Genomic DNA, 24,484 nt, shown 5'->3' with positions numbered 1-24,484 from the left:
CACCTGTGGACTGTAGGGCATGAATACATATTTACTACAAAATTACCATGATATGAAACATTAGGAAGAAGGAAATGATATTTAGAATGCTACATTTATGAACACCATCCAATGAGCTTCATGTGTTCTTTAATACATACGTACAGAAAACACTACGGACATCAGTGGTCACATCCTACGGGTTGACAGCAATAAAGGTTAATTGGTAGAAATAAATTAATATGCCTTATGCAAATCGGTTTAGTGCAGTTTAGAGATATTTTGCGTCATTTCTTTGATCAAATGATACTTGAAGATGTTAATTTTGCCTTAAAGATTTATCTGACTCACAAAGACAGAATTGTCACACACACAAAAAAACTGTCTATTTAATAGGATATCTCAAGGAAAGCATTCAGAATTAATTAAGAGTTCTCCATAATTAGGGGAACAGCATTTGTAGACTTTCATGTAAAGAGACAGAAACAACAATGATACCTGTTAAAGAGGAAGGCCCATGACATCTCCATCCACTGCGGAAGGACCCAGAGTGTTTGTCAAATTTCCATCTTATTCTTGCTGCTGCTTGTGGTGATGGCAATACATTTGTGTCAGTTTGTTGAAATGTTATTTTTGCTTGTTTGTTTATGGACACACACACATACACACGCCCTCACACACATACATAGAGGCATAAACGTGTGCAAGCGTCTAAGTGTGTTTGTACATTTATGTATTTTCAACTACTCGATGTGAAAATATAAATAACTACCTTGGCGGTGTGTGCAGTGTAATCTGTTCCCAGCAGGCTGGATTCCCACTGCGAGAAAGACAGTATATTGTTCCTGCAGCACCGCAGATAACAACTCATTAGCATACTGAATCATTTGGCTGCAAGAGCCACTCTGCCACCCATCTGCACAGAGCTGATAAACGTATACACATACACACTCATATACACAGCTCGCACCAACAGATCCATGAAATGCGGACACATACACACCAGCCCGTCCACACCTACACACAAAAACACATAAGCAGGCACTCTCACACATGCACATCCTTTCACTCCCTTGCTTTCAGTCCCTCGTATGCTCCCTCTATCCTTCCCTTTTGTGAGCCTGCGTCTTTTCTGAGAGTCAGGAAAACTGAAGCAGGTAAACGTTTGGCAGGCATTAACCCAGAGAGCCCCTCGGTGGAGTTGCAGCTCAGCCAGAGCGGAGCGCAGGAGAGGTCTCCAAACACCTGGTAGTCTCTGATGCTCTCTGGAAGCAATAATAGCCTTTGGAAATATCTGAGTGCTCAGTATTGAGGTAGTAGGACTGGTAGTATACCCTGTCGCACAAAGTTAAAGTCAACTTCACCAAAAAGCTGCTTTTTTGCAAAAAAAAAAAAAAATCTTTTTTTTTCTTTTTTATAAATTATGTTAGTGAAACAACAGTGAATCTTCCATTGCTCAAGAATCTTATTCATGTTCAGTGAATACTTGATCTGAACATCTGTTTTAACAAAATGAGCAAACGAGTGCAGCAAAGGCTGTTAAAACCACTTTCACAATGGCAGGATATCCTGCAGGTCAGCAAGCCATGGTTACCTCCACAGGAAGTTGTCACTTGTTGGGGGTGGAAGTGAGGATTGTAGCGCCCACTGAGGGAGTTTCTCTGAAGAGGTTGTGGTTTTAAACTTTGCTCTGTGTTCAAATGAAGCGGGAAATAATTGCATGGCATAACACTGCCTGCCCTTTTAGATAAGTAATTTATATTTTACTGTCGTGAATCAGAAAGTGAGACATAGGATCCTTGTGAGAAAAAGAAAAGGTAAAATATTTGGAATAAAAAATAAGTTCTCGAGCTATGAAATGATCCAAACTGATGTGTAGCCAGGGGAGAAACTGAACTGAATTGAATGAACTGTAATTAGTCAAATTAAAATTAATTGAAATGATGAGGTGAGTTGCAATTAAATAAATTACATTGATCTCAGTTAATTAAGATTGAAGTGAATTGAGTTCAGTTTCACTTAATTAACAAAACAAAGGTGAGGTACCATAAACAGAAATAAAGTGAACTGAACTGAATTCATCTGAAGTAGACTGAATCTACTAGGCGAAATGTAAATGAGTGAGTTGAACTGAGTTGAAATTAACTCAGTTTGACAGAATTAGATTATATTAAGTAGAGTTAAATTAATTATATTAAGTTGAACTAAACTTGAGTGAGCTGAACAAATAGGACTAAACTTAATCAATCTGACCAGACATACAAACTCAGCTGAATTGAATTGCAATGAAATAATCTGATTATAAGCGTTGAACTTAATCAAAATGAGTATAACTGAAATTAAAAAACTGAATTGAATTGAATTCATTTGAATTCAATTGAGCCGGTGCTGCACGATGGTGCAATTGGTAGAACTGTTGCCTTTCAAAATGGTCCTGGATGAGCTAAACCCAAATGATAGCGGAATAAAACTGTAACACAAATATATTAAAATGAAGACACACCACAGAAAACTTCAAATTTTCTCTGTATATTTTATTCTGTTTTTTGTATAAAATCCATCCCTTTAACATTGTATATATTTATAGATACAACTATCATACAACAAATATGTCATTACCAAACGTACAATGCCCCTTTACTGTAATTCATAAAATACCAAAGGTACCAAGATAAGCTACCAGATTCTGCTACAAAAGCAGAACAACCAACAACAGTGAGCAACACTTCCAGAAAACTGCTGGTGTTCGCATGGTATTAATACTGCAAAGTGGTGGTGGTGGTGGGTAGGGGTAGCTGTGGTGGGAGTGTACGTGTACACGTAAAATGCGGAAACAAAGGGACTTATTTGTGTACCTTGCTAAACTACATTTGCATTATAGTTTTAAAAAAAAAACATTAAAACATTCATATCAAAAGGACTTAATGAGTCATCTCAAGATTTCATCTGACCCCTGTTTTGTACACTTTAAGAGCACTGTTTATATTGTACCTCCACAACAATTCAAATACATGTGGTTTTTATTCACACACAGTGTAATTGTTTGACTATTGAAATATTCGGTTTGATTTTCTAATCACCGGGTGTGACAGAAGCGGTACCACATTTGATGGACTTCCATCTATATGTTCACTTATTATAGAGTTACATGTAGAGTTGAATTTCTTTTCTTCCTTCTTCTCGAGTCCTGCCTCTTTAAAGAGAGTTTTGATAGTAAACCCATTCACAAACACACTATGGTACATCTGAAACCTCATGACTAGAAAGTCACTGTTATTATATTTTGCAGTGGAAATATAATACTATTTACAATACATACATAACTGCATCAGAGTCCCACCTGTTCACTGTGTTAACAGCCTCTTGCAAACATTTATTTTATTATTATTATTCTACCCTATGAAACTTGTCCCACTTACGTCTTTATGTTTATATCTTGGCATTTTGGACCAGTTTACCTGCAAAACTGTTCAAGCAAAGTGGATCAATACCATATTATGCACCATTTTGCAATCAATGGCGACTGCAGATTTAGTTCAAAATGTACTCCTTACGCTTAACATCTTCTAAATAGCAAGTGTTTGAATTAAAATGTTTTCTTTCATTCTTTTTTTATAGTTTCATTTCAGAGGGTGTCTTTGGAACTTTCAAAGCGTAGAAGCAAGGTAGATCAAGAACATGGCACATGCACAATTTACAAGTTTAAATTTAACCATGGTATTCATTGTCTTTCCCTTTCGAGTGAGATAACTCTTCCTAAACTGATTACTCCAAGATAAAAGGTGTTTGAGGTGTTTCAAATCATCTGTAATTGCTTTTCTTCAGTCTTTGATGTCAAACTGTGCTCTCCCGGTGTCACCATCATCGTCGAGAGGAACCATCTAATGGTCGTCCGTTGCGCCTCAAATCTCTAGCCGCTAGATGCAGTGAGGGTCCGCGGGATGCTGTTAGAGTCCTTGTAGCTGGAGGCGAGTCCTGGTCCTCCATGAAGCTCTCGGGACTCCCGTCCCCATCCCCATCAGGTAGGCTACCACAGCTGGAGCCTGGTGACATTGTCTCCAGAAGATCATCCCTCGCCAGGCCCACCATGGTTTCTTGATGTGGCACACCCTGAGGGCCTCCCTCGTGGGTTGGAACACCAACCAGCAGGCCCGTGTCTCCGTCAGTACTGTTGCCAACATTTCGCCCTCCGTCCTGGTCCTCCAGGAGATTGGAGAGGAAGCTGATGTACTTCATAGCAAGTCTCAGGATCTCGTTTTTGCTCAGCTTCTTGTCCGGAGGGTGAGTGGGGATGAGTTTGCGAAGCTCCGCGAACGCACCGTTTACATTCTGTTGCCGCCAACGCTCACGGCTGTTTGTGAAAATGCGACGCACAATCTTAGGCTGGCCAGCTGTTGGAGAGGATGGAAAGAAAGAAAAATACTGATTTAAGGAATCGAAAGTAGCATAGCAGTGAAGCAGCTAAAACATGACATTCAAACATTACTGAAAATGTGGATCTTCAAAAGCAAAAAGTTATAAAAATCGTGAAATTTGTAGCAGCGAAAAGGGTGCACAATATTTGTAAGAAGAAAAAAGTAGAAAGCAACCGCAGTAATCAACATTTGCACTCAATATAATCAAGGATTATTATATATAAGAAATTCTTGATTTACTGTAGCTCGACAAACCTCAAAAATAATTGCCATTTGGAAGGATGTGTTTACCACATCCTGAAATAAATTATTATTTATTTATTTTTTTATAGGATGCAAAAAAGATGCAGCATTCACATAGAAATGGCGAAACTGTCCTCTGCATTCTGTTTTCAAATTTTTTATTATCTTTGCCAAACCTCAAGAATAGAGGTAGTTTCTGAGGTTAACTATATACTGCAATCTATTGAATTTGCATTTGTCTACACACACTTCTTCAGCTTCTCTGAAGATAGGGACATAAAACTTTATTTGAAATATTCAACTCTAACCGTTATATGCTGGTTGCAACACTATCTTTTGTTCTGCCATAAAATTTTAACTATAGAAGATTTTACTTGCAGAAATCTCAAAAGCAAAATATGTTTGGGTTGATCACTTAGCCCTGTTCTGCAATCCGTAATCACTTTTATTTTATTTAGATACACTTCTTTGAAGGTAGCTAAAAAAACAACAAAAAAAGAAAACACCCAAAATACCCAGCCTCAAATATCAAATAGAGGTTGAAAAGCTTTGGGAGTGAATGTTAACTCCTTTCTGCAATCTAGGATTTCTTTTTTGTCCAGATACACTCACATGCTTTTTGCATGTAAAAGTATGATCTAAAAGATTTGACTTTCAATTGTGGATTTTAGGAATAAATGAAGAAAGTGCTTCTGCCTGTCATACTGCAAAAATAAAGTGTGTGTATTATAGGGGAGTGTTTAACTCCATCATTAAAACTGTGAAATTCATTTCACTTTTATTTAGATCAACTTCAAAGCTCAGATACAGGTAACAAGCAAACTTAAATATCGAGTAAAAACCACCCTCAGTACAAACAGATTTTTAAGGGTACAAGAAAACACTCATTTTCCTTGCCAAATCTCAAGAAATTGTGCTTGGAAGGGTGTGTTTATCCCATTCTGCAATTTATGATTTTTTTTTTCAATTTTATTTTATTTAGACACACTGAGAAGCTTCTCTGCAGGTAGTCATATTATTCCACCCCCAATAAATGTGTCTTTTTTTGGTTATTGTTGCTCTTGGAACACACCCAGCCTATCTTAATCCTTCAGCCCACTCTGCAGTAAAACCTTGGCATGGAGGCAGCAGCACCCGCAATTCTCCTCCCCTTTATGACAGTGAGTGGGCAGCACTGGAGAGGATGTTTCAAATCAAATGAACTCCCAATTTGCCTAAGAATGGTTTGTTTTAATTACAAGCAGGCACAGGTATAGTAATTTGTTCTGTGAAGTAAGATTTTGCAATTCTCACAGATTGAACCCTAAATTCCCCCCCCCCCCCTTTGCAACGCATCTTCTGCAACTCTCAGATTGGGAGCAGTGTACATCCATGTCAAGGGATGAATGACAATGGAGATGAGGGAGGGACACTTGGGGGGGAGCGGAGAAGGGACTGTACTGGCAGAAGGAGCACACAGCAGAAGTGCATCTTACCATACTTATAAAGATCTAAAATGCGCCTACCCTCGTCGAGTTCAACCTCATAAGGCGCCGGGCGGCGCTTTACCCTGTTGCTGGGGTACATGCTGTACTGCTCTGACTCTCCTCCAAGACTATAAAAAAAAAAAAAAAAAAAAAAAAGAAAGAAAACAAACACAGGTTAATGTGGTAATGTGAGAAATCTCGGATTTCATCAGGAAAAACATCGCTGCGTCACATCAAAAGTTTTTACACCCAGATGCAAAAGTGCATGTTGCCTTAACAAGTTTCCGTCCGAACGTCAAAAGATAAAACGCGCATTTGAAACAGTCTACATCTTTATGACTTCAAAGGTAGCCTACCTGTTGATGGCGGCGAGAGGCTGCGCCAGATTGTAGAGCATCGCCCGGGCCGGGACAGGGAACGCGTTTGGGCTCAGCTGGACCATTCGAGCGTCGTCTCGGTGCGGCGGCGGCAGCGGCAGCGGTGGAGGTCTGCGAAGTTCCGTGATCGGCACCAAATGGCTCTCCGTCCTCTGCTCCAGTGCTTTTATAGCGTCCCTCCTGGAGAGCTCGATCACCGGCACTTCCCTTTTCAGGTCAAGGGCGTTGAGAGAGGCAGTTTCCCTGGCAACGCCGTTGATGATGATGCTGATGCTGGTCCCGTTGCTCGAGTTCTGCAGCGGAACGTCATCCGTCTCCTCAGCCCCTTTGAAGCTCCCTCCCCTCTCCTTCTTGTCCGCCTCCTCCTCCTCCTTCACCCTCTCATTGGCATCACCCTCCTCCCCCCCTTCTATCCTCGGCTTCTCTTCCTCCTTGTATCCGTTGTGTCTGGAGATGATGGCCGAGTCTTCTCGCTTTCCAGGACCGGATCCCGCGTCGGGACTTCCAGGACAAAGCTCCTGCTCCCGTTTTTCCATCATTTTTGAACCGTGACCCGCTTTTACAGTCCCACAATGTCCTAAGTGAAAGTGTCCTCGATTAATATATAATCGTTATTCCACACAGCAAGCATTTGCTCTAGTTGAAATCTTAAATAAGAATTCACTTGAATGATCAGTGATTTTTTTTTGGTCTTACGAAGCCTTTATAATTATCCAGACATTATTAATAATTGCCACGTTTAGACAATGTCTGAGTTAATATAAAACAAAAAATACAAAAAGAAACGTTTTAAGTTGGAATCAGCCGTTTTATTTCCTTTTGGTCAATACATTTTTCCGTCTTAAAAAAACCCGACCTATCGGACGATCTTTCTCAAGTGAAAGATTTTTTATATAACCTGTTATGTTTTTTTTAAATAGTCAGTTTACCGAAAATCACCTTTGCGAACAACAACAAAACCTGCCTGTACAGGTCGAGCATTCGATTTTAATGTTGAAATTCGTTACTGTCTAAATTCAGCAGACGCGAATGGGCTAAATAATGTTCCAGCAATGTGGGCTTCGAGAGGTATTTTTTTAATGTGTGCAATGTCTGGTAGGTTATACTTTATAACGCTATGCTCGATTCAAGATAACGCAGCCCACAAAGAGAAATGTCTTTTTAAGTGAGACCAAAAAATATATGTCCAATTGTAATTCGCATTTTGTATATTAAAGAGTATATTATTGTAGCTCTTTATTCATGGGTGAAAATAATCAACGTTCATACATAATGTAGACACCATCTACACGGGAGCTCAGTAGGCTATTTCTGCGTCGAAATAAAATCTTTCCTCCTTTTCTTCTCGCTACTTCTGAAATATTCCAAAGTAGCTCGGATTGGGTCGTTTTACTAGCAAAAGCAGCTGCGGAAATTAATTTGTAGATGTATTTTTTATGTATTGACTGGGAAGGCCATAATGCTATTATTTCTACAAGGGAGCGCTAGGGTTTTGGCATTCTGTTTATCACCCAGTATATATCCGCGTAAGGTGCTTTTAGGAGTAATCTAATGGAATAAAGCTCTGCAAATATGAAAAACGAACAACAGACTGATTATAATAGAGCCGTTTTTTTTTTAAAGTTTTTTTTATTGTTTCTGGGGATTCTCCTACAGGCCTCGCATCCGTTTTTCCCCCCCCCCAGTCTCAACTCGATCGGACAAAACCAGAAAATACAGACTAAATCTGTCGCTCATTACAACAACACAATAAACCCAACCGTATTTCTACCGCAACATGAGGAGCGACGCCACGACGGTTCAACATGGAGAGGGAGTTTTTCCGCACTTACCGTTTCAGCCGTGTTGTTGATGTTACTGTGTAAGTGGAGCCATTTTGTGAGTGGGTCATCCATGTCTGAGGTTTTTCTTTTTTTTTTTCTTTTTTTTCCCCTACCAGTTGTGGAGCTGTGTGTGTGTGTGTGTGTGTGTGTGTGTGTGTGTGTGTGTGTGTGTGTGTGTGTGTGTGTGTGTGTGTGTGTGTGTGTGTGTGTGTGTGTGTGTGCGCGCGTGTCTGCAAGTGTAAGTTATTCCCCGCCGCATCCAGTGCGCTCCCTCTCTGTATGGGGAGCGGAACACAGGCCGCAATGTGGCCGAGTGAGATAAGCGCACGGCGGCGGCCTCTTCATTCCCGATAAGCTCCTAAACCCATTATTTATGAAATGATTCATTATTATTTGGCTGTCGTTGGGGCTATATAGTCTTGTGGAGGGCAAGGCATTAAAAAAAAAAAAAAAAGAAAAAAAAAAAAAAGGCAAACAGGCAAAGCGCAACGGCCTGTAACAACGTGAGGTATATGGCAGACTGTACTGGCTGCGCTCTTAGGTGCTTTAGTTTTTTTTTTCTTTTTTTTTGGGGTGGGGGGGTGTTAATGAAAGAAAGAAACAAAAGCTCAGGTTATGCCTTGGGGAACTTTGTATTCTGAGCAAAAGGTTTTCTTCCATAAGCTCATTTATCAAGCAATAAAAGTTGTTTTATTAGCTCTTTAGAAGAGTGGGATATCTTTATTCATCTATTGTATACCTTAAGGATGGACCAACTGCTTTCACTGGAACCAGCGATGCCTTAATTGGATAATGTTACTTTAGTAAATAAATAAATAAATAAACGTCTGTGCCACTTTTTTTTTTTTTGTCGGGGGGAAAAGGGTCCGTTCTCCGCGGCCGGCGGTTCCCCGACGTCCACGGATGGGAGGTGGGGGTGGCAGTCATGGCTGGGGGAGATAACAGCGTATCGGTCTCTGGAGGCATCAGATAATAGAGCAGAGCATCAACTGCTGACATGCTATCAGAGCACATTCAGGACAAGCCTTAATGGTAGAAGGTACATCATAATAACGGATTTTCCACTCGCTTCTGTCCCCATAGTTCAATTATTAATTACCCGATCTGTAAAAGTAATATGGATACGAGACCATTTCTCATAGATAGATAGATAGATAGATAGATAGATAGATAGATAGATAGATAGATAGATAGATAGATAGATAGATAGATAGATAGATAGATAGATAGATAGATAGATAGATAGATAGATAGATAGATAGATAGATAGATAGATAGATAGATAGATAGATAGATAGATAGATAGATAGATAGATAGATAGATAGATAGATAGATAGATAGATAGATAGATAGATAGATAGATAGATAGATAGATAGATAGATAGATAGATAGATAGATATAGGCGGTGAAAACTTGATTGGTGGAGTCACGTCTCTACATCAATCCTGTGGAAAACGCCAGTCACGACTATCACTCCGCATCCTGTCCTCACAGCAGATTTCCGTGAACTAATCTCCGCTAGTGAGGTTGACAAAAGGCAAACAGCAAAACTGGCTGAAACGCAAACAAATACAATCAATAATTAAGAAAATAAATAAATATATAAGTACATCTCCTGTGAATGTTTTTGAGTGTTGGAATTATTTGATCGACATCTTCATTTTTTGCTTACTTTATTCTAACTTTAAGTCCACAATATTGCCAACGTTTTGTGAACAAATGGCTTCGTGAAGCAAAAGTGCACAATTAAGAAATGTATGACACTGAAGCATAATGTTTGGCAAAATAAAATATTTTATTTTACAATCAATAAATCAAAAAAGAAGAGGACGAAAGTAAGCACAGTTCATGGAGTAAAAGCAACAATTGGGATAAAGTGCTCCACACAGGGACTCTCATGTACTTAATAAAAGGTAAAACAATTTCTTTATTTTTTTAGCTTTTTACAGATTTTAGTTTTGTCTTTTTGCTGATCAGTATTGAACAGTGCCATAAATTGTCCCACAATATGAAAAAAATGATAGAAATCTATCAGACTGTGTTAAATGTGACCAAACTAAGCAACATATAAAAAGAAAAATGGATTTGATTCCCATTGTCGATCATCAAACTGGCCCTTTCTAAATATCAGTTATGAACTTCTGTTTCATCCTGTCACGACCACAAACTCAAATGTATGGGATTTAGTGAAAGGAAAATGTTGCATGGTTTTAAATATTTTTCAGAAAACCCCCATAAAATTCAAAAGTGTGATGTGGATTTATTTAAACAAACTTGAACAAGCTCAAATGCATCCCACTATACTATGAAAATGACAAATGTATAGCATAACTGCATATTACATTAAGGGCAAGGACTTTTACCTTAAACAATGGCAAGGAGAGCGTTAGAGAGAGGGGCACCCAGGAAGGCCAGGCTGAATTTTTTAGAAGATGGATAGAGGGCAGTCTGAAAAGAAAAGCTGATGAAGGCTGCAAAAGACTTGGTTTGGAGTTTCACATTGCAGCGGGACCATGACCCAAAGCGAATGGCCTGATATAAATCCCACATATGAAAAAGTTCTGATAAAAGCATTAAAAGCAATAAGTGTTTTAAAATGGCCCAGTAATGTTCAGGGCTAAATTAAAGAATTTAAAAGAATTTTGCAAGTATAAGCTATTCATCCAAGCTAGTGTTAATTTTCAAAAATCAACATGGGATTCAAACTATGGACGTGAAGAAAACTGAAAACAATTGCACACTACACTTTTAAGATGTTTTGTGATAAAAAAAAAAAAAAAAAAGAAGAAAGAAAGCTCAAAACCATCCATTATTTTCCTTCCTGTTCCCCGTTTCTGCTGCTTTCTATCACATGTAATCCCAATACATTAAATAATAGTTTCTGGTTGTGATGTTTTTTCATTCAAGGGCTGTTGAACGAGAATGTGTCTATTTGTTAAATTAAGATCATTGAATTTCAATTCACTTGGATTTAATGATGTTGAGTCTTTACACGTTTTCTCTTGAGGGATTGTTGCTGCAAAGTTAATGACTCCATGCTTGCATCTCGGTTTTCGAAAATGGAAAAGTATTTTCCATTTCCATTGTATAAGGCCAGCAGGCCTTATACAATCTATTTGACTGCATTGTATTATAAATAGGATCAAACTGGAATGTATACAGTTAAATTTAAATCTGCCCATGTGATTAAATTGATTTCATCACGCATTTCTCTACATAACGTGAAGTACTTTTCTTGTAAAGCATCTTGATATGATATTTAGTGTAAATCAGTGCTAAAATAATAATACAAAAAACTAAATAGAAATGAATTTATTTATCTAAATTCTGTCAACAAAAGGTGTTGGTAGAAGAGCCTATCACAATACACAATAATATCCACATTTTTAAGTTCTCTGTGATATTTGTGGAGCTGGATTTATTTGCTCTAAAAGAATTTAACTCTATGTTGTGCTATTCATCTAGAATTACATCCAAATGCATTGTGTCACGTGCACATTGTGCTCTAGTCAGTTTGCAGTGCATGGTCAGTGGCTAACTGTGCGTCCAGAGGGAAATGGCTATGTGCCACGTCTATCCTGCACCGTTCAGCGTTGATTGCGTCGGGCAGGCAAGATCCGGAGGGTGGCGGTGCTTTCCCGAGTCATGAGGCGTGTCACCTGGTCCAAACTGAGTCCTGCCACCGCCTCCCCATTAACCTGTAGGATTTCATCACCAACGCCCAGCAGGCCCTCCACCCTGCCATCACCGACCTTCTCGACGTATACACCTGTAGGTAACAGTCAGTGAACAATGAGAGTTTTGATTAATACCATTTTTCTTGTGTTTATTTGTGGAGGTGGTCCTACAGCTAGTTTAACTGCCTTTTAAGTATACTGTCAGCTTTTGTAGAGGCTTGTGAATTGGCCATTTATGTGAATCATGGTTGTCAAAACTTTTAAATGCAGGAGAGTGGACATCGCGGACCATGTTAGGGGGACTAACGCTGTAAATCTGAGGCATTCAATTGACCACGATGCTTTAAAGTAAATGTCAAAGTAAAGAAATGTTACCTGTATCTGGTCGACCTTTTCCTCTTGAAATAACAAAACCAAAGGGGCCACTTGGAGGTTTGATGAGCTCCAACAAGATAGTCCCATCAGGGAAAGCCTGTGTGACCCGGCCCATTGGATGAGCTGTTCTGGTGACAATTACATCTTCATCACTTAGGCCTCTGTGAATTTCAATCTGGGGGCTTTCAGGGCTGAAGAAAAACAGATTAAATTCATTAATGTGTTTTAAAAAAATATTTATATTATTCACTGTTTTTTGACTTTCTTTGGCTTTCTCTCTTTTTTTTTGTACCTGGGTGCCAAGCCATATGGTATTTGGACTTCTCCCAGTATTGTTGAGCGTTCTGTTCTTCTCTCTAAACTCTGAACAGAGGAGGCTTTACGTAGCTGAGCCAGTGGGAGCACCTAGTGGCAAACAAGTGGAATTGTAACAAGTATCGCATTTATAGTACAGTGGCAAAACTCAACAGAGCAGTTTTCAGAGGAGTAGTGCCTTTATGACAAATGTAAAAACATACAAGTATCCCAGAAGTGACTGCAACTGATAAGAGTTTGAGCTTGCTGAATTCTGTTTAATGTGGCGTGAGTGCATCAAGTTATGACTGATGGAAGGAGTTAATCTTGTGCTTCCATTGTCAGACAACAAGTTTGTAACTGATGATTTCAAGAGAGGTCAGGCAGAAATATATGACACCTGGAGATAAATAAAATCTTGCATAAAATAAAGTTTATTTTTCTTGCTTACTGTGTGCAGGGTCTGCAGTGAGGGTGTCCTCTGTATTCGAATGGTAGGCTGCGGTCTCCGTGTGGGGCTCGGTGAGGCAGAGCTTGCCCGTTGGATGGTGGGGAGACTGAGCTGTTCCATGCTGCTGGAGCGACCCCCCTTCACCAGTCTGCCAACGCTATTCAGCCCGATGGAGGAAAAGAAACGACGCAGGAAAAGTTTTGGCCTCCCATCAAATTTTCTGTAAGAGGAGAAATGTTTTTTTTTCTTCTTCTTTTTTTTTTACTAACATGCAAAAATTCACCAAGTTATTTTCAGGTTCTAAATGTGCACAAGTTTCATATCCTTCTAGTTTTGAAACTATCCTAATGTAGATCTGCTCCAGAAGATCAGAAGTTCCTTCACTGTTAGCATGCTGTCTCTGCACTGAGATAAATGCGTTTAAAGGAAAGAACATATATGCTTATGTATGCTGAAGTAAACTACAGCCAAAAAAAAATTACTTGGTATTCTCATAGATGTAGGATGTATATATGAAGAAATATACTCCAAATTGTTGTTCAGAAAACTGAAAAAAAAAAAGAAAATAGTGACCTGCAGTGCAGCTGGCTTTATAGAAGGTTGATTTCATCCAATATTCTAGTGAAAATAATAATAAAATAAACTCACTGGGATCATGTTGTCACACTTTAAGGTTAAATGAACACAGCATAAATAAATGAACTCTGCAAAGAAGATCTGTCTTTACCCCACAACTTAGATGAGAGGTTATTGTTAGGCTTGCAAGGTCTATTGCACGGTATTGGTAAAAATAGATTATCAGATGAAGGCCTCACATTGGTAGAAAAACATTACTGGTGTTATGGATGGGTATATTTGCACCTGCATGTCATTGGAGCCATCTGCTTTGTGAATTCAGTGCAGAAAAACAGTTAAGTACCACATGCAAGGGAATTGTAAATTATGGAGGAGACTGCTTTATGAATTATCCCCTTCATGTTGTGCTTAACTTTCCAAATGATTTCATGTAATATCCAAAAGAATACTTGATTTTTCCCTCCAATAGAGGGCAGAATTGTGGAAGTATTCACGCAATCTTTTGAGCTGCAGTATCAAGTGTGCTGTTTGTCAGAGTTCTAGTTTTAATCTTCCTTCTGGAACAGCTCCACGCAGAGTTGTTGCTGTGGCATTTTTAGTGTAGGAGGAGATTCGCGTGTAAGATTATGAAGTGCAAACCTGGAGCCGTCAGAGCTTTCTTCCCACAAAGCCTCGGCTTTTAGATGTTCAGCTCTCAGCAGCTCAGCTCTGAGGTCCTCAGCCCGAGACATACCCATGCCTCGCAGAGCTCGAAAGTCTGAACCAGGACCTGTCTCTCCACTTACGCCTGCTTAATCATAACAGTAAATGGTTACACTGATCAGAATATCCATATGAATTTGCAAACAAAACAAAAACAAAAACTGCTCTACCTAATCGAAAATGAATATCAACATAAATAGTATAACTTTTGAAAATATTAATTAAAACAGAGTCGAATTTTAATTCTAGGTCTCTCATGGAGTATTACAGTATATAGTACATTTACAAGAGGATAGGAGGATTAACCAATTTTATAATGCAAGAGTTGGATTTACTGCTTGAAATTAACAACAGAAACTACAGGTTTTAATGTCTGCACAGCGGTTAGCTTGTCTTCACTTACCTGCTCCATCTGATGTGGCATCCCAGATTTCAGCCGATGGCAGATCCGTGGGGATTCTGGCTGGGGAGTATCTAAGAGTGGAGGGCCTAATGCAGGGTACTGGGCTGCTTGCTGCTGGTGACCCTTGGTGTGTAGACACAGGAGATTCCCTTCTTGCTTCAGGGGAATCCGGGGATTGAGAACCACTTTCTCCTCCCTGAACAGGGGAAACCTGGAACTGAACTGTGGACTGACCTGCAGATGAGCGATTTCTCGAGCTTGACTTCAGGGCTGACTTTATGGGCAGTGATGGCGCGGATGCTTCTCTAAGTCCACCAGATGCCTCCAGTAAATGTGGCTCTAAGGCAACGGGGCTCCCAGGAGCAAATGAAACAGCTCTGCTCAAGTTGACCCTGTTCCGTGGATTGGAGTTTCGTCGCTGAGCCCAAGATGGGCCGTAAGGACCGTGACCAGACTCCAAACGATTTTCCCCCTTTCTGCTTCGTCTTCGGAGTTTCCCAAAGCCAGAAGATTTCCACCCTGTGCTGCTTTCTTTATTTTCTCCCAGCACATAAGCTCCGGCAAACGTGACGGTAAGGGGAGCTTTAGGGCGGGTGCTCGCATCTGGTTTGTTTGATGGCACCGACACAGAAGTCGATTTTCCACGCGGGTCCTCTGGGGAAGCTGTCTGCTGTGGCTCACTGTTCTGAAGTTCAGAAGGTGAGGAGACCAGCTGAGGTTCCCTGACTACGGAGCCACACGCTTCACATTTCTTCACCAGCACTATGATCTCTTTAATAACAGTTGTTTCATCGTTTGTCAAAAGATCTTCTTGCTTTTGTGAAGGTGGCAAAGAGATACTCCTGTGGCCTCTGCTCTTCTCTGAGCCACTACTGCTGGAGTCTGTATTACTTTCCTTCGCCCTGGACTTGGGCATTCCAGGTCTGCCACGCTGTCTCACTCTGTCTAGATAGCGGGACTCAGCTTCTTTCTCGGATTCATCTTCAAAGCGCACACGTGTGGGGGAACAGCCATACCGTCTTGGTCGATCTGCTTGTTTCACCGGAGAAGAGTCCCTTTGTGTGGGAACCAGAAGAGGACCAGATGAGGCTTGGGATGGAGAATCTTCTTTGGTTTGAACAGTTTTCTGTATTGTTGTGTGATTGGGAGGTTCAACTTGATGATTTTTCCTGTATAAAATAGAAACTATGTAATTATCAATGACATTTCTAGCATTGTTACGTAAATGTGTGCAACATTTTTTCTACTTTCAGATAAATGAAAGTAGAAATTATTAACAGGAAGAACGTGATTCAGAAAACATTTTTCAGTATCAAACAGAAGAAGACTACCTCACAGTTGTTTGTGAAATGGAAACAAAAGGAAACATGGTTTGCACACTATTTTCAAACCTGAAAATGAGGCATGCGTTTGTTACCAGTAACTTGTAGAACTGTCTTTTAGTGCAATTACGCTAATATGCTTTGAGCCAAATAATTGTATCATAGTGCCAGATCATAAATTTGAGTTTCTGCTCAAGTCTTTGGACTTTCGTTGCCTCTAGCTGATTTTCTTCTTTCAAAATTGACCTATGCTTACCTCTATTCATCTTTCATCAACTTTGCCCAAGTTCTCTATTCCTTTTGATCTCCACAGCATGAAGCTACCACCATCAGGGTCTGGATGGTTTATTCAAGGCAATACCAATTGCTTTTTACATTTAGACCAAAAAGTACAGTTTTGGTTCAATATGACCAGATTCCCTCCTTTGTTATGCTTCCTGTCTCCTTAACATGACTCTCTTCCAATCTTCAGATATGACTTTTTATGGCTTTCTTTCAGCAATGGCTTCCTTCATCCAACTCTTCCATATAGGCCAGATTTGAGGCATGTATGAGCCTCATTTTTTCTCTCAACAAATTCTCCCAAATGAGCTGTGGATATTTTTTGTTTGTTTATTTGTTTGTTTGTTTGTTCTTTACAAATAAACACTATAAACTGTAAATTAAGCATGCAATATTTTAATTTAGAAACTCAAATAGTCAGATTTACATTGTATGAAAGGGTTGCGCAAATCCTTGTATATCCAAAACTCAAAAAAGATTTTTTGCAAGTTTTCCATATTAAAGGAATACAGAAAACTAAAGGCAATTGTTTGCACTGGCTTTGATTTGGTAGGATCAGAGTAAATGGTGATTAGAAATGCATGTCTTACTTTTCAGATTTTTTTATTTGTAAAAAATACATGAATTAATTTCTCCTTCCTACAAAATGTCAGTAAAAGTATATCACATAAAATCTCATTAAATTACCCTATGGCTGGTTTGAAACATTACAAAACGTGAGAAGCCTCAAGGTGTATCTATGCTATGTTTGAAAACCACTGGACTGCATGAATACATTTAAGCTTTGATGTCTAATTTTAAACCAAAGTTCAGAGGAGCAAACTCAATTCTTTTACTAAGAAAAGTTTCTAAAAGTCATTGCAGTTGTACGTTGTGTCATTATGTACACCAACAATGGGTGGTTTAAATGCATTAAAGTCCCAAATAAATTTATACCACTGATGAGTCAATGTAAACCAATGTTGTCTAGTATTAAGCCTAATAAAAAAATACAAATTAACAATACAGAAGAAGTTATTTCACGTTCTCAGCATTAGAACACAGGCCCATTGCAAATTCATCAAAAACATCCAATCTAAGATTATATAATGACTGTGTAAAAGTACTGCTCTGCCTCAGTTACTGCTGCATGTTGTAATCATGTTCATGAATGAAAGGTATATTGCAAATACTCATAATCCCATATTAACTAAATGCTTCTCGCTTACAACAAAGTATTTTGGGAATAACTGAAGTGCTGTGATGCTCGCCGTGTTACATAAACAAAATAAGAGCAAATATTTTCACAGAGTTGTCAGTTTGAGCCTTGTAATTACAAAGGGCAGTCAGGTTTCAAAGCTTTCTCTTACGTAACTCGCTAAACCAGGCAAAGAGCAGTTTGATGGACAACAAAGAGACATGCATAAGTGAAAGCAAAGAGGGAAAAACAACACAATAAACTAACGACTTACACTGTGGATCTTTGATCAGACTGAGAGCGTCGGGGGCGGTCGTCTTTGAGGAGGTTGGAGCGAGCCTTGAGCCTGGCTCGCTCTAGAAGACGCTTGGCTTCCTCATGCCTTGGGCTTAAAGGTAGCTCATCGCTTATTACAAGAAGTGACCTGGTGATCGAAATAAAAACGGAAATTAGTACCAAAACTTTAGATTAAAACAGCAAGGGAATGATGGATTTAAGAGTTATTAGACTGAAATAGATCTGCACTTATTTGAGTACTGCTAATACCTGAGGTAATGTTGAAATGTGCATAGCTCGGCCTGTGCTGATACATTTCAACATCATACTTTTCAAAGATTAACTTAACATTGAGTGAATCGAGTGGAATCTTCCTAAGCTGTCTTATGCAATGTAAGATGAAAAAGACTGGGGCGTGGCCCCGATGGTAAGCAGCAAAGGGAAACGTCATCCATCCATCTATCCTCACACCCAACAGCTAAGCTGCTCTGCATTGTGCTTCATCGTCTGTACTTCTTTATCCCCTGGCCCAGTGATAAAGATAGCATGATACATCAGCCACGTGGATTATCATTAGAATGGACAGAGTGTGATTCATTCTCTCCTGAGTGCCAAGATGAGAGCTCAGTGTGTTTTAGTAGATTAGAGTTTGTCACCTTGTTTCATCCAATCAATTACAACCTTCAGGAAATTAGCAGCCAATTCTAAGAGATCTCTGATTGGTAAAGGTTATGAGAATATAGTCAAATATTTTTATTTATTGTTGTAATTCAGTCCTTAAAGTGTAACGTGAATGAGTTACGCAGAGGGTGATATCATTATGGTTTACAGCTAATGAAACCACACGATTTAGGTCCATGGAACATTTGAATACTATGGGCAAGTGAGCAAAGATTTTTAGTACAAAAAGCCCATTGAAAAGTTTGTCCATGTTCCAAGCTAATTTGACATGAATTGTTGTATTAACCCAGTGAGGTATGGAGGTGACCAGCCTTGCTTCAATAGCAGCCTTCAGCTTTTCTGCATTGTTTAGCCTGGTGTCTCCCATCAACCTCTTCTCAATAACCCATACATTCTCCATGAGGTTTGGGTCAGGTGAGTTTACTGGACAATAAATTACATCAGTGCCGTGGTCATTAAGCTAGATGTCTGTACTATTTGTAGTGTTGGCAGGTACCAAGCCTGCCAGAAATAAGCATCTTCATAAAGCTTATTAGCAGAAGAAAAACATAGAGTGCTCTAAAATATTCTGGTAAGGATCTGCAGTGACTTTGGACTTGACAAAACACAGAACACCAACACTTGCAGATGATTGTCATAGCCTCTGCACATGGTGTGCATACCCTTCGAACTGAGCCACCCAGCGCCAGCCAGAGAAGTCACTTCTGAGATGTCCTCTGACTCAAGGGTGGCTCTGGAAGAAGTCCAGACCTTTTGAGTCTCACTCAAACTCTTGACTGGGCTTTGTTTTACTGTCACCTCAACTTTCCAATGTGCTTGTATGCAGCACCCCCCGAATAGACCTGCTTCTTTAGCGATTACTATTGGTGGTTGTCTTTTCTTGTTAAAGGTCCCTTGCTTTGACCATCCACATTTTCTACAAAACTGACTTTATAAGTAGATATTAAGATGGATTTTACATGGGTTGTATTTCACCACATGCAACAAATGTCAAACAAAGAATTTCAAAGCTTACCTCAAATACGGTTCAAGCTCCTGAGCAAGAAGTGTGGTGTCTGTGTTTTCCAGAACATCATGGTCCCCTGATACTGGCATAAAGTAGGAGAAAACAACAAAAAAACAAGTCAGAGGAGATGTGGAACACCAAGTAAGCTGTAATTCAAATGTACCATTTTGAAAAAGCAATTTTTTCTAATGTGGCTTTCTAAAACTAGAACAGCTTGCCTTTGAAACTCTTCGTTCTGGAAACATGTTAAAGCACAGGGTACTTAATTAAGGTTCACTACTCATGTAGATCTTACTTGGAGCCACACAGCAACCAAGAAAGCAGACATTCTTGTTGAAACCTAATGGGGCATTTCTGCTTTGAATAAATATGTTTTTTGCTTATTTATTGTGTTTTTTATATACTGGATACAATTAAATTTAGTTAATATCAGCTAAACAGAAAACCTGTACTATTTTGCCACCGGAGGAAATAAGAGTATTTTCATGAATATGCTTCTATATGTTTTTCATCGCCTATCAGCAGATGTACACTTTTATATATAAACATCATGGGATAATACATAATCTCTCATCCTCAAGCATACAAAGACACCCAGCATCGCTCAAACTGAGATACCGACACAGGGACACTTCCCCCACTGCGCTGGCTGCTAATAATAGCAACAGCCTCATGCACATCTGCACATCTGACATCTGTTCAGAGCTGGGGACCAGCCAGGTTACAAACCACATTTTAACATAACATCCTAAGCAGACATGCAACTGCTCGTGAATGGCACTTTGAATGACTGTAACAGCTGGATGGTAAACAAAGTGGACTTACCCACATATTTTGTAAGATTTGTTTAGATTTATGATGCAAAAACAAAATCATGTCAACACATAAATTGCTCCCATATATAGAATTCAATAAGTATAAGTATAATAAGGATGAGCATGCCTATAAATATACTTAGCAGCATCCTTGGTAAAAAAAAAAAAGTATAAAAGCTTCACAATAAAATTCCCTTTGTGCTGGAGCAGTATGATAAAAAATTGGAGAAAATGTATCTTTAATTTGATTTCACATGTTCATTCGGTGGAAAGACGTCATGCTTCCCGTTAAGATGCTTTTTTTTTTTTAAATGGCCTGTACTTGGATTATGCTTTATCTAGTTCAGAAAGCTAGAAAGGGCTTTACATTGCATTCAGTTATTCACAATATTGTAGCCACAGCTGCCTGGCAGCATTGGGCCTGCCATAGTCCAGCACCAGCAGCAGGCAAAGAGGGTGAAACCTATCTCCCAAAAACGATAAAATGGGGCCTATAACTCACCGGTTGCATCACAGATTCTCTATCATGCTTAAAACTAAGTTTAAGAAATTTCCTTGTTAAGCTTTTATTTTAAAACCAGCTAATAATGTTTGTTGTTCAAAAAACTTACCTCTTAGTCTCATAATATTCAGTTTTACGAAAAGTACCAGTAGTGAGCGATCAAACTCCACACATTTACATTTGTGAAGGTAGGACACATGAGGTTCTTTTCAGGCATGCCTCATAAATAATTATGTAGCTCCAATTGTTCCTATTGCCAAACCCACAATCCCACTCTTTGTACCACTATTCTTAACTTTTAGACAAGTGCTACTGTGCATAGTAGCAAGATAACATGGGGTTCTCATCTAGCCATGTTTGTCACAGTTGGAGTTGTTTTAAGCTTTTTAAATTATAGATGTGACTGTGCAAGTTGCGTAACTCTTGCTGCCGCTTGCTCAGGACTCCCCTGAAAAATAAGTTTGAAATCTCCATGGGACTTTCATGGTTAAATAAAGGTCAAATAAAATGTTCAGGAAAGTTGTCTTTTTTTCTTGTAGGCAATTTAAAAAACTTTTGAAGATCAAATCTCTTTTAACTTTCTTGCATGGCATATTCTCTTGCTTTTTTTATATTGAAGAGCAGCTAAAAGAAGTGGGGCTCTGTGTTATGTCATATTCATTCCCATGGGAAACAGGAAGTTATTAATTAGAAAGCCTGCATAAACTTTGATCAAATTTAAATACCTAAAGCATAAATTAAAAAAAAGATTCTTAGGTTACTTTTATTTATATGAATTGTTGGAGGTTTAATCGAGTTTAATAGTCAGACATTGCATAGCTCTCTTAGGGATCATTTATGTGACGCAATCTACTTTAAAAAAAACCATCAACAAAGAAAGATAAAGAAGGGAAGTGCATCTAGGTACCATCATGTATTTTTATAGATTGTTTGAAGTATTGATTACACATTTTTCCACCTGACCTTACATAACACTGCTTCCTGTTAAGATGCTTACCTTTATAATCAACTCTGTATGTTATGTCCCCATAGTAGTCGATGCTTTCTCCTCCGTGGCGATCACGCGCCTCTCTGCAGTTTTGTTGTCTTTCCCTCAGCTTTGCGTAGGCCCTCTCCTTCACCCTAAGCTTCAGATCGGCATGCAGCACTCCATTTTGAGAAGACATGCTTTCCCAGCTGTCAGAAGGGCACAGCCCTTTGGCTGAATCCACCACATCTGCTTCGCTTTGTTCACATCTGTCCAGATAAAATTCCACACTATCTGAATGTTTGAACACTGATGACGCTTCGGTGGCTTCAGCCACACTTTGTGCCTCATTCCTGCCGACTGATTCGGAAGGTTTGGACTTGCACTGAGGTTCCGGTTCCACTTCCTCCATCTGGGTGTAGTCCTTTAAGGGTAATGTTGGGGGTATGTCGTGAGGGTCAACCCCATTGAGAAGCAATGTTTCTGGCCTTGCTACTCTCCAGAAGCCCTTTGGAGGTGCCCAGTGTCTCACTGAAGAAGAGGATGAGGTGGAAGCAGACGTAGTAGAAATAGAGGAGGAGACGGCAGGCAGAGGAGGAAGCGACAGCTCATCCTTGCTACTACTTGAGTTATCTGAGAGAAGACTTTCCAGACTGGTGCCTTCCTCAAGCCCATAAGAGTTGACATGGCCCTCATTTTGTTCTGACTTCTCCTCATCGCTTTCCTCTGTCCCCTGCTCCGTTTGTAGGTCCACAGGAGGACTGTGGATCTCCAATCGAACCTGAACCTCTACCTCCTCATCTTCATCACTGCTGCTCAAGTTCTTTGCAGCACCTGATCGCCAGGAGGTTGACGGCACAAACAACTGGCCTTTGGCTCTCTGCCTCTGCCTCAGGAGTACTTCAGATGAATTTTGCCCAGGTGAGCCACTTGTGCGCATCTCACCTGCGTCCAGCTTCTCTCTGTCCTTCTCCCTCTCCCTGCCTCTTGTTCTTCTCTGAGTCAACGACTTCACTTTGGTCTGTAGCGCATGCGAGGCTGAACTCTGGTGAGGAGGCAGCGAGGTCTTTAAAGAAGATGCTCCGAAATCAGGCTCTGGAACAGGGCCAGTGATGAGTCCCCAGTTGATGGGAAGGCCAGTCGGTACAGGGCAAGTGGATTTAGGAAGAACATTACCTGCAGATCTAGCCTCATCCATTGGTTGGACGATACAAAAAAGGGATTATGCTCTGAAATATTCTGAAGGAAAAAAAAAGCAGAGAATTAGAAACTGTTACAAGAATGATTGAGACATTTCCGTTACATCCATCGCTGGTTGCTCTTTCTCTCCTGGGAGGAGATCTTTATTGTGGATTCAGTCACGTTGCATTATCCAGTGATTACTTTGCAGGGCACAGGATAATCCTTTAGAATGAGAATAAGCAACTGCTGTCTGCTACTGAGACCTTACAATCCTAAGCAGTAGGCCTATAAGATGTTTTATTTTCTTTTGTTGAATACTGGGTGTTAAACCCCGAATAAGTTCTCTGTTTGTGCCATTCATTCAAAACAAAGAAAAGAAAAGAGTCGCTTACTTTAAAAAAAGAAAATGATTTATGCTTTAGTCAAGCATTTTAGAACCATCACTTATTGCTACGTCCTTTGCTAAATATTAACACCAAAATAGGTCATTTATAACTATAACAGGATTTAAAGCATTAACAAAAATGAAAAGTGTACCTGGATAAATATGTAAAAGTGATTTTTCAGTCCACTCATCTAAAATCACCCTAAAGTTGGGATAAATTCTTGCGCAATATCAAAAACTAAAGTGCGTCTCAACAAAACGTGCGCCAAAACAATCAGGTGGGAATTCCAGCGCGGCTTCTCATTCTTAGGCGTTAACAAGAGAAAGAAAATAAAGGCATAAGTAACAGCAATATATCCCCAGCAGATCAAGATGGAAAAAGAAGGGGGAAAAGGAAGAAAGAAAGAAAGAAAGAAAGAAAGAAAGAGAGACAGTAAATGGAAAAGGACAAAGCACTAAGAAATAAGATTTCTCAGTGCTTTCTGGACCCTAGGTTGTGTTGCACTTACTGTCTGCAGCTCCCGATCCGAGCGGTGCCAGGCGAACCAGCGGTGCCTCTATCATGCTGGGTCCGCTAATCCCTTCAGAAAATCAGTGGGATTAACAAAAATGGAATTCAAAAATGCTCGCTTTAATTTCGTCCTTGCCCCGCAAACCCTCTGCCGTATGACGATCTCTGTTGCGTAAGCGCGGTGCACATTGTGTTATTCCCACGATGCAATAATGCCCCCAATGAAAAGGAGGGGGAAAAGTAAAGAAAAAAGAAAAACCCTTATGCTGCCAGTTTCCCGATTCCAGATTGAATCTGCGACTGAGACAGAATGCAAGTCACATTTTGCTTTGTGTAAACAAGTGTCAGCTGATTCTTACTGGATATTATATACAGCTGATCCATCCCTCCGTCTAATTTTATCCCGTCCCCTCTGCCTGGGGAGTATGTCAACCTGAATCATGCTGGACAATACAACAATAGATCTGAGCTCAGATATGGAAAGCAACAAAGGAAACCATAAGGAACAATTCATGGTTTCCTTTGTATTTATAATCTTGCAACAACTTTGTTCTACGTGATTTTTTTTCTATTGTTAGTTTTTTTGTATTTGTTA

At 39.6% G+C, this 24,484-nt stretch overlaps 2 protein-coding genes across 5 annotated transcripts; both read right to left on the bottom strand.

Annotated features, from left to right (window-relative positions):
- Positions 1–2,495: 2,495 nt before the first annotated feature.
- On the bottom strand, positions 2,496–8,445 carry LOC102236891 (T-cell acute lymphocytic leukemia protein 1). Of its 2 annotated transcripts, none has more exons than XM_023336037.1 (4): positions 8,313–8,445; positions 6,460–7,057; positions 6,113–6,231; positions 2,496–4,370 (listed from the first exon to the last, which is right to left on the bottom strand). In XM_023336037.1, the coding sequence occupies exons 2-4, from the start codon at positions 7,017–7,019 to the stop codon at positions 3,841–3,843; spliced, it is 1,209 nt and encodes a 402-aa protein (XP_023191805.1). In that variant the 5' UTR covers positions 7,020–7,057; positions 8,313–8,445; the 3' UTR covers positions 2,496–3,840. The 2 variants fall into 2 exon arrangements, with proteins under 2 accessions (XP_023191805.1, XP_014328176.1); XM_014472690.2 differs by having other exon boundaries at positions 6,143–6,231.
- A 1,636-nt stretch (positions 8,446–10,081) lies between these two features.
- kiaa1614 (KIAA1614 ortholog) lies at positions 10,082–24,211 on the bottom strand. 3 transcript variants are annotated; one of them, XM_023336032.1, is made up of 11 exons: positions 23,888–24,211; positions 22,988–23,050; positions 21,842–22,906; positions 19,537–19,609; positions 17,839–17,988; positions 14,784–15,952; positions 14,318–14,468; positions 13,103–13,322; positions 12,650–12,762; positions 12,358–12,548; positions 10,082–12,074 (listed from the first exon to the last, which is right to left on the bottom strand). In XM_023336032.1, exons 2-11 carry the CDS (start codon positions 23,007–23,009, stop codon positions 11,893–11,895), a joined length of 3,336 nt encoding a protein of 1,111 aa, XP_023191800.1. In that variant the 5' UTR covers positions 23,010–23,050; positions 23,888–24,211; the 3' UTR covers positions 10,082–11,892. The 3 variants fall into 3 exon arrangements, with proteins under 3 accessions (XP_023191800.1, XP_023191798.1, XP_023191799.1); XM_023336030.1 differs by having other exon boundaries at positions 21,842–23,050; XM_023336031.1 differs by having other exon boundaries at positions 14,318–14,465; positions 21,842–23,050.
- Between the last annotated feature and the right edge of the window lie 273 nt (positions 24,212–24,484).

Source organism: Xiphophorus maculatus, chromosome 6, assembly GCF_002775205.1.
Source record: "Xiphophorus maculatus strain JP 163 A chromosome 6, X_maculatus-5.0-male, whole genome shotgun sequence".
Lineage (NCBI taxonomy): Eukaryota > Metazoa > Chordata > Actinopteri > Cyprinodontiformes > Poeciliidae > Xiphophorus > Xiphophorus maculatus.
Note: the sequence above shows the minus strand (reverse complement) of the source record. Positions and strands in the feature narration are given on the sequence as shown.

What these genes read in the sequence shown, in the direction of transcription:
- kiaa1614 (XM_023336030.1), bottom strand. Translation starts at nt 23,009, where the DNA reads ATGGATGAGGCTAGATCTGCAGGTAATGTTCTTCCTAAATCCACTTGC. An exon ending in CCATATGGCTTGGCACCCAG is followed by an intron (nt 12,549 to 12,649) that starts GTACAAAAAAAA and finishes GTTTTTCTTCAG; the next exon opens with CCCTGAAAGCCCCCAGATTG. An exon ending in AAAAGGTCGACCAGATACAG is followed by an intron (nt 12,075 to 12,357) that starts GTAACATTTCTT and finishes TGTTACCTACAG; the next exon opens with GTGTATACGTCGAGAAGGTC.
- LOC102236891 (XM_023336037.1), bottom strand. Translation starts at nt 7,019, where the DNA reads ATGATGGAAAAACGGGAGCAGGAGCTTTGTCCTGGAAGTCCCGACGCG. An exon ending in CCTCTCGCCGCCATCAACAG is followed by an intron (nt 6,232 to 6,459) that starts GTAGGCTACCTT and finishes TTTTTTTTATAG; the next exon opens with TCTTGGAGGAGAGTCAGAGC. An exon ending in TTTAGATCTTTATAAGTATG is followed by an intron (nt 4,371 to 6,112) that starts GTAAGATGCACT and finishes CCTCTCCAACAG; the next exon opens with CTGGCCAGCCTAAGATTGTG.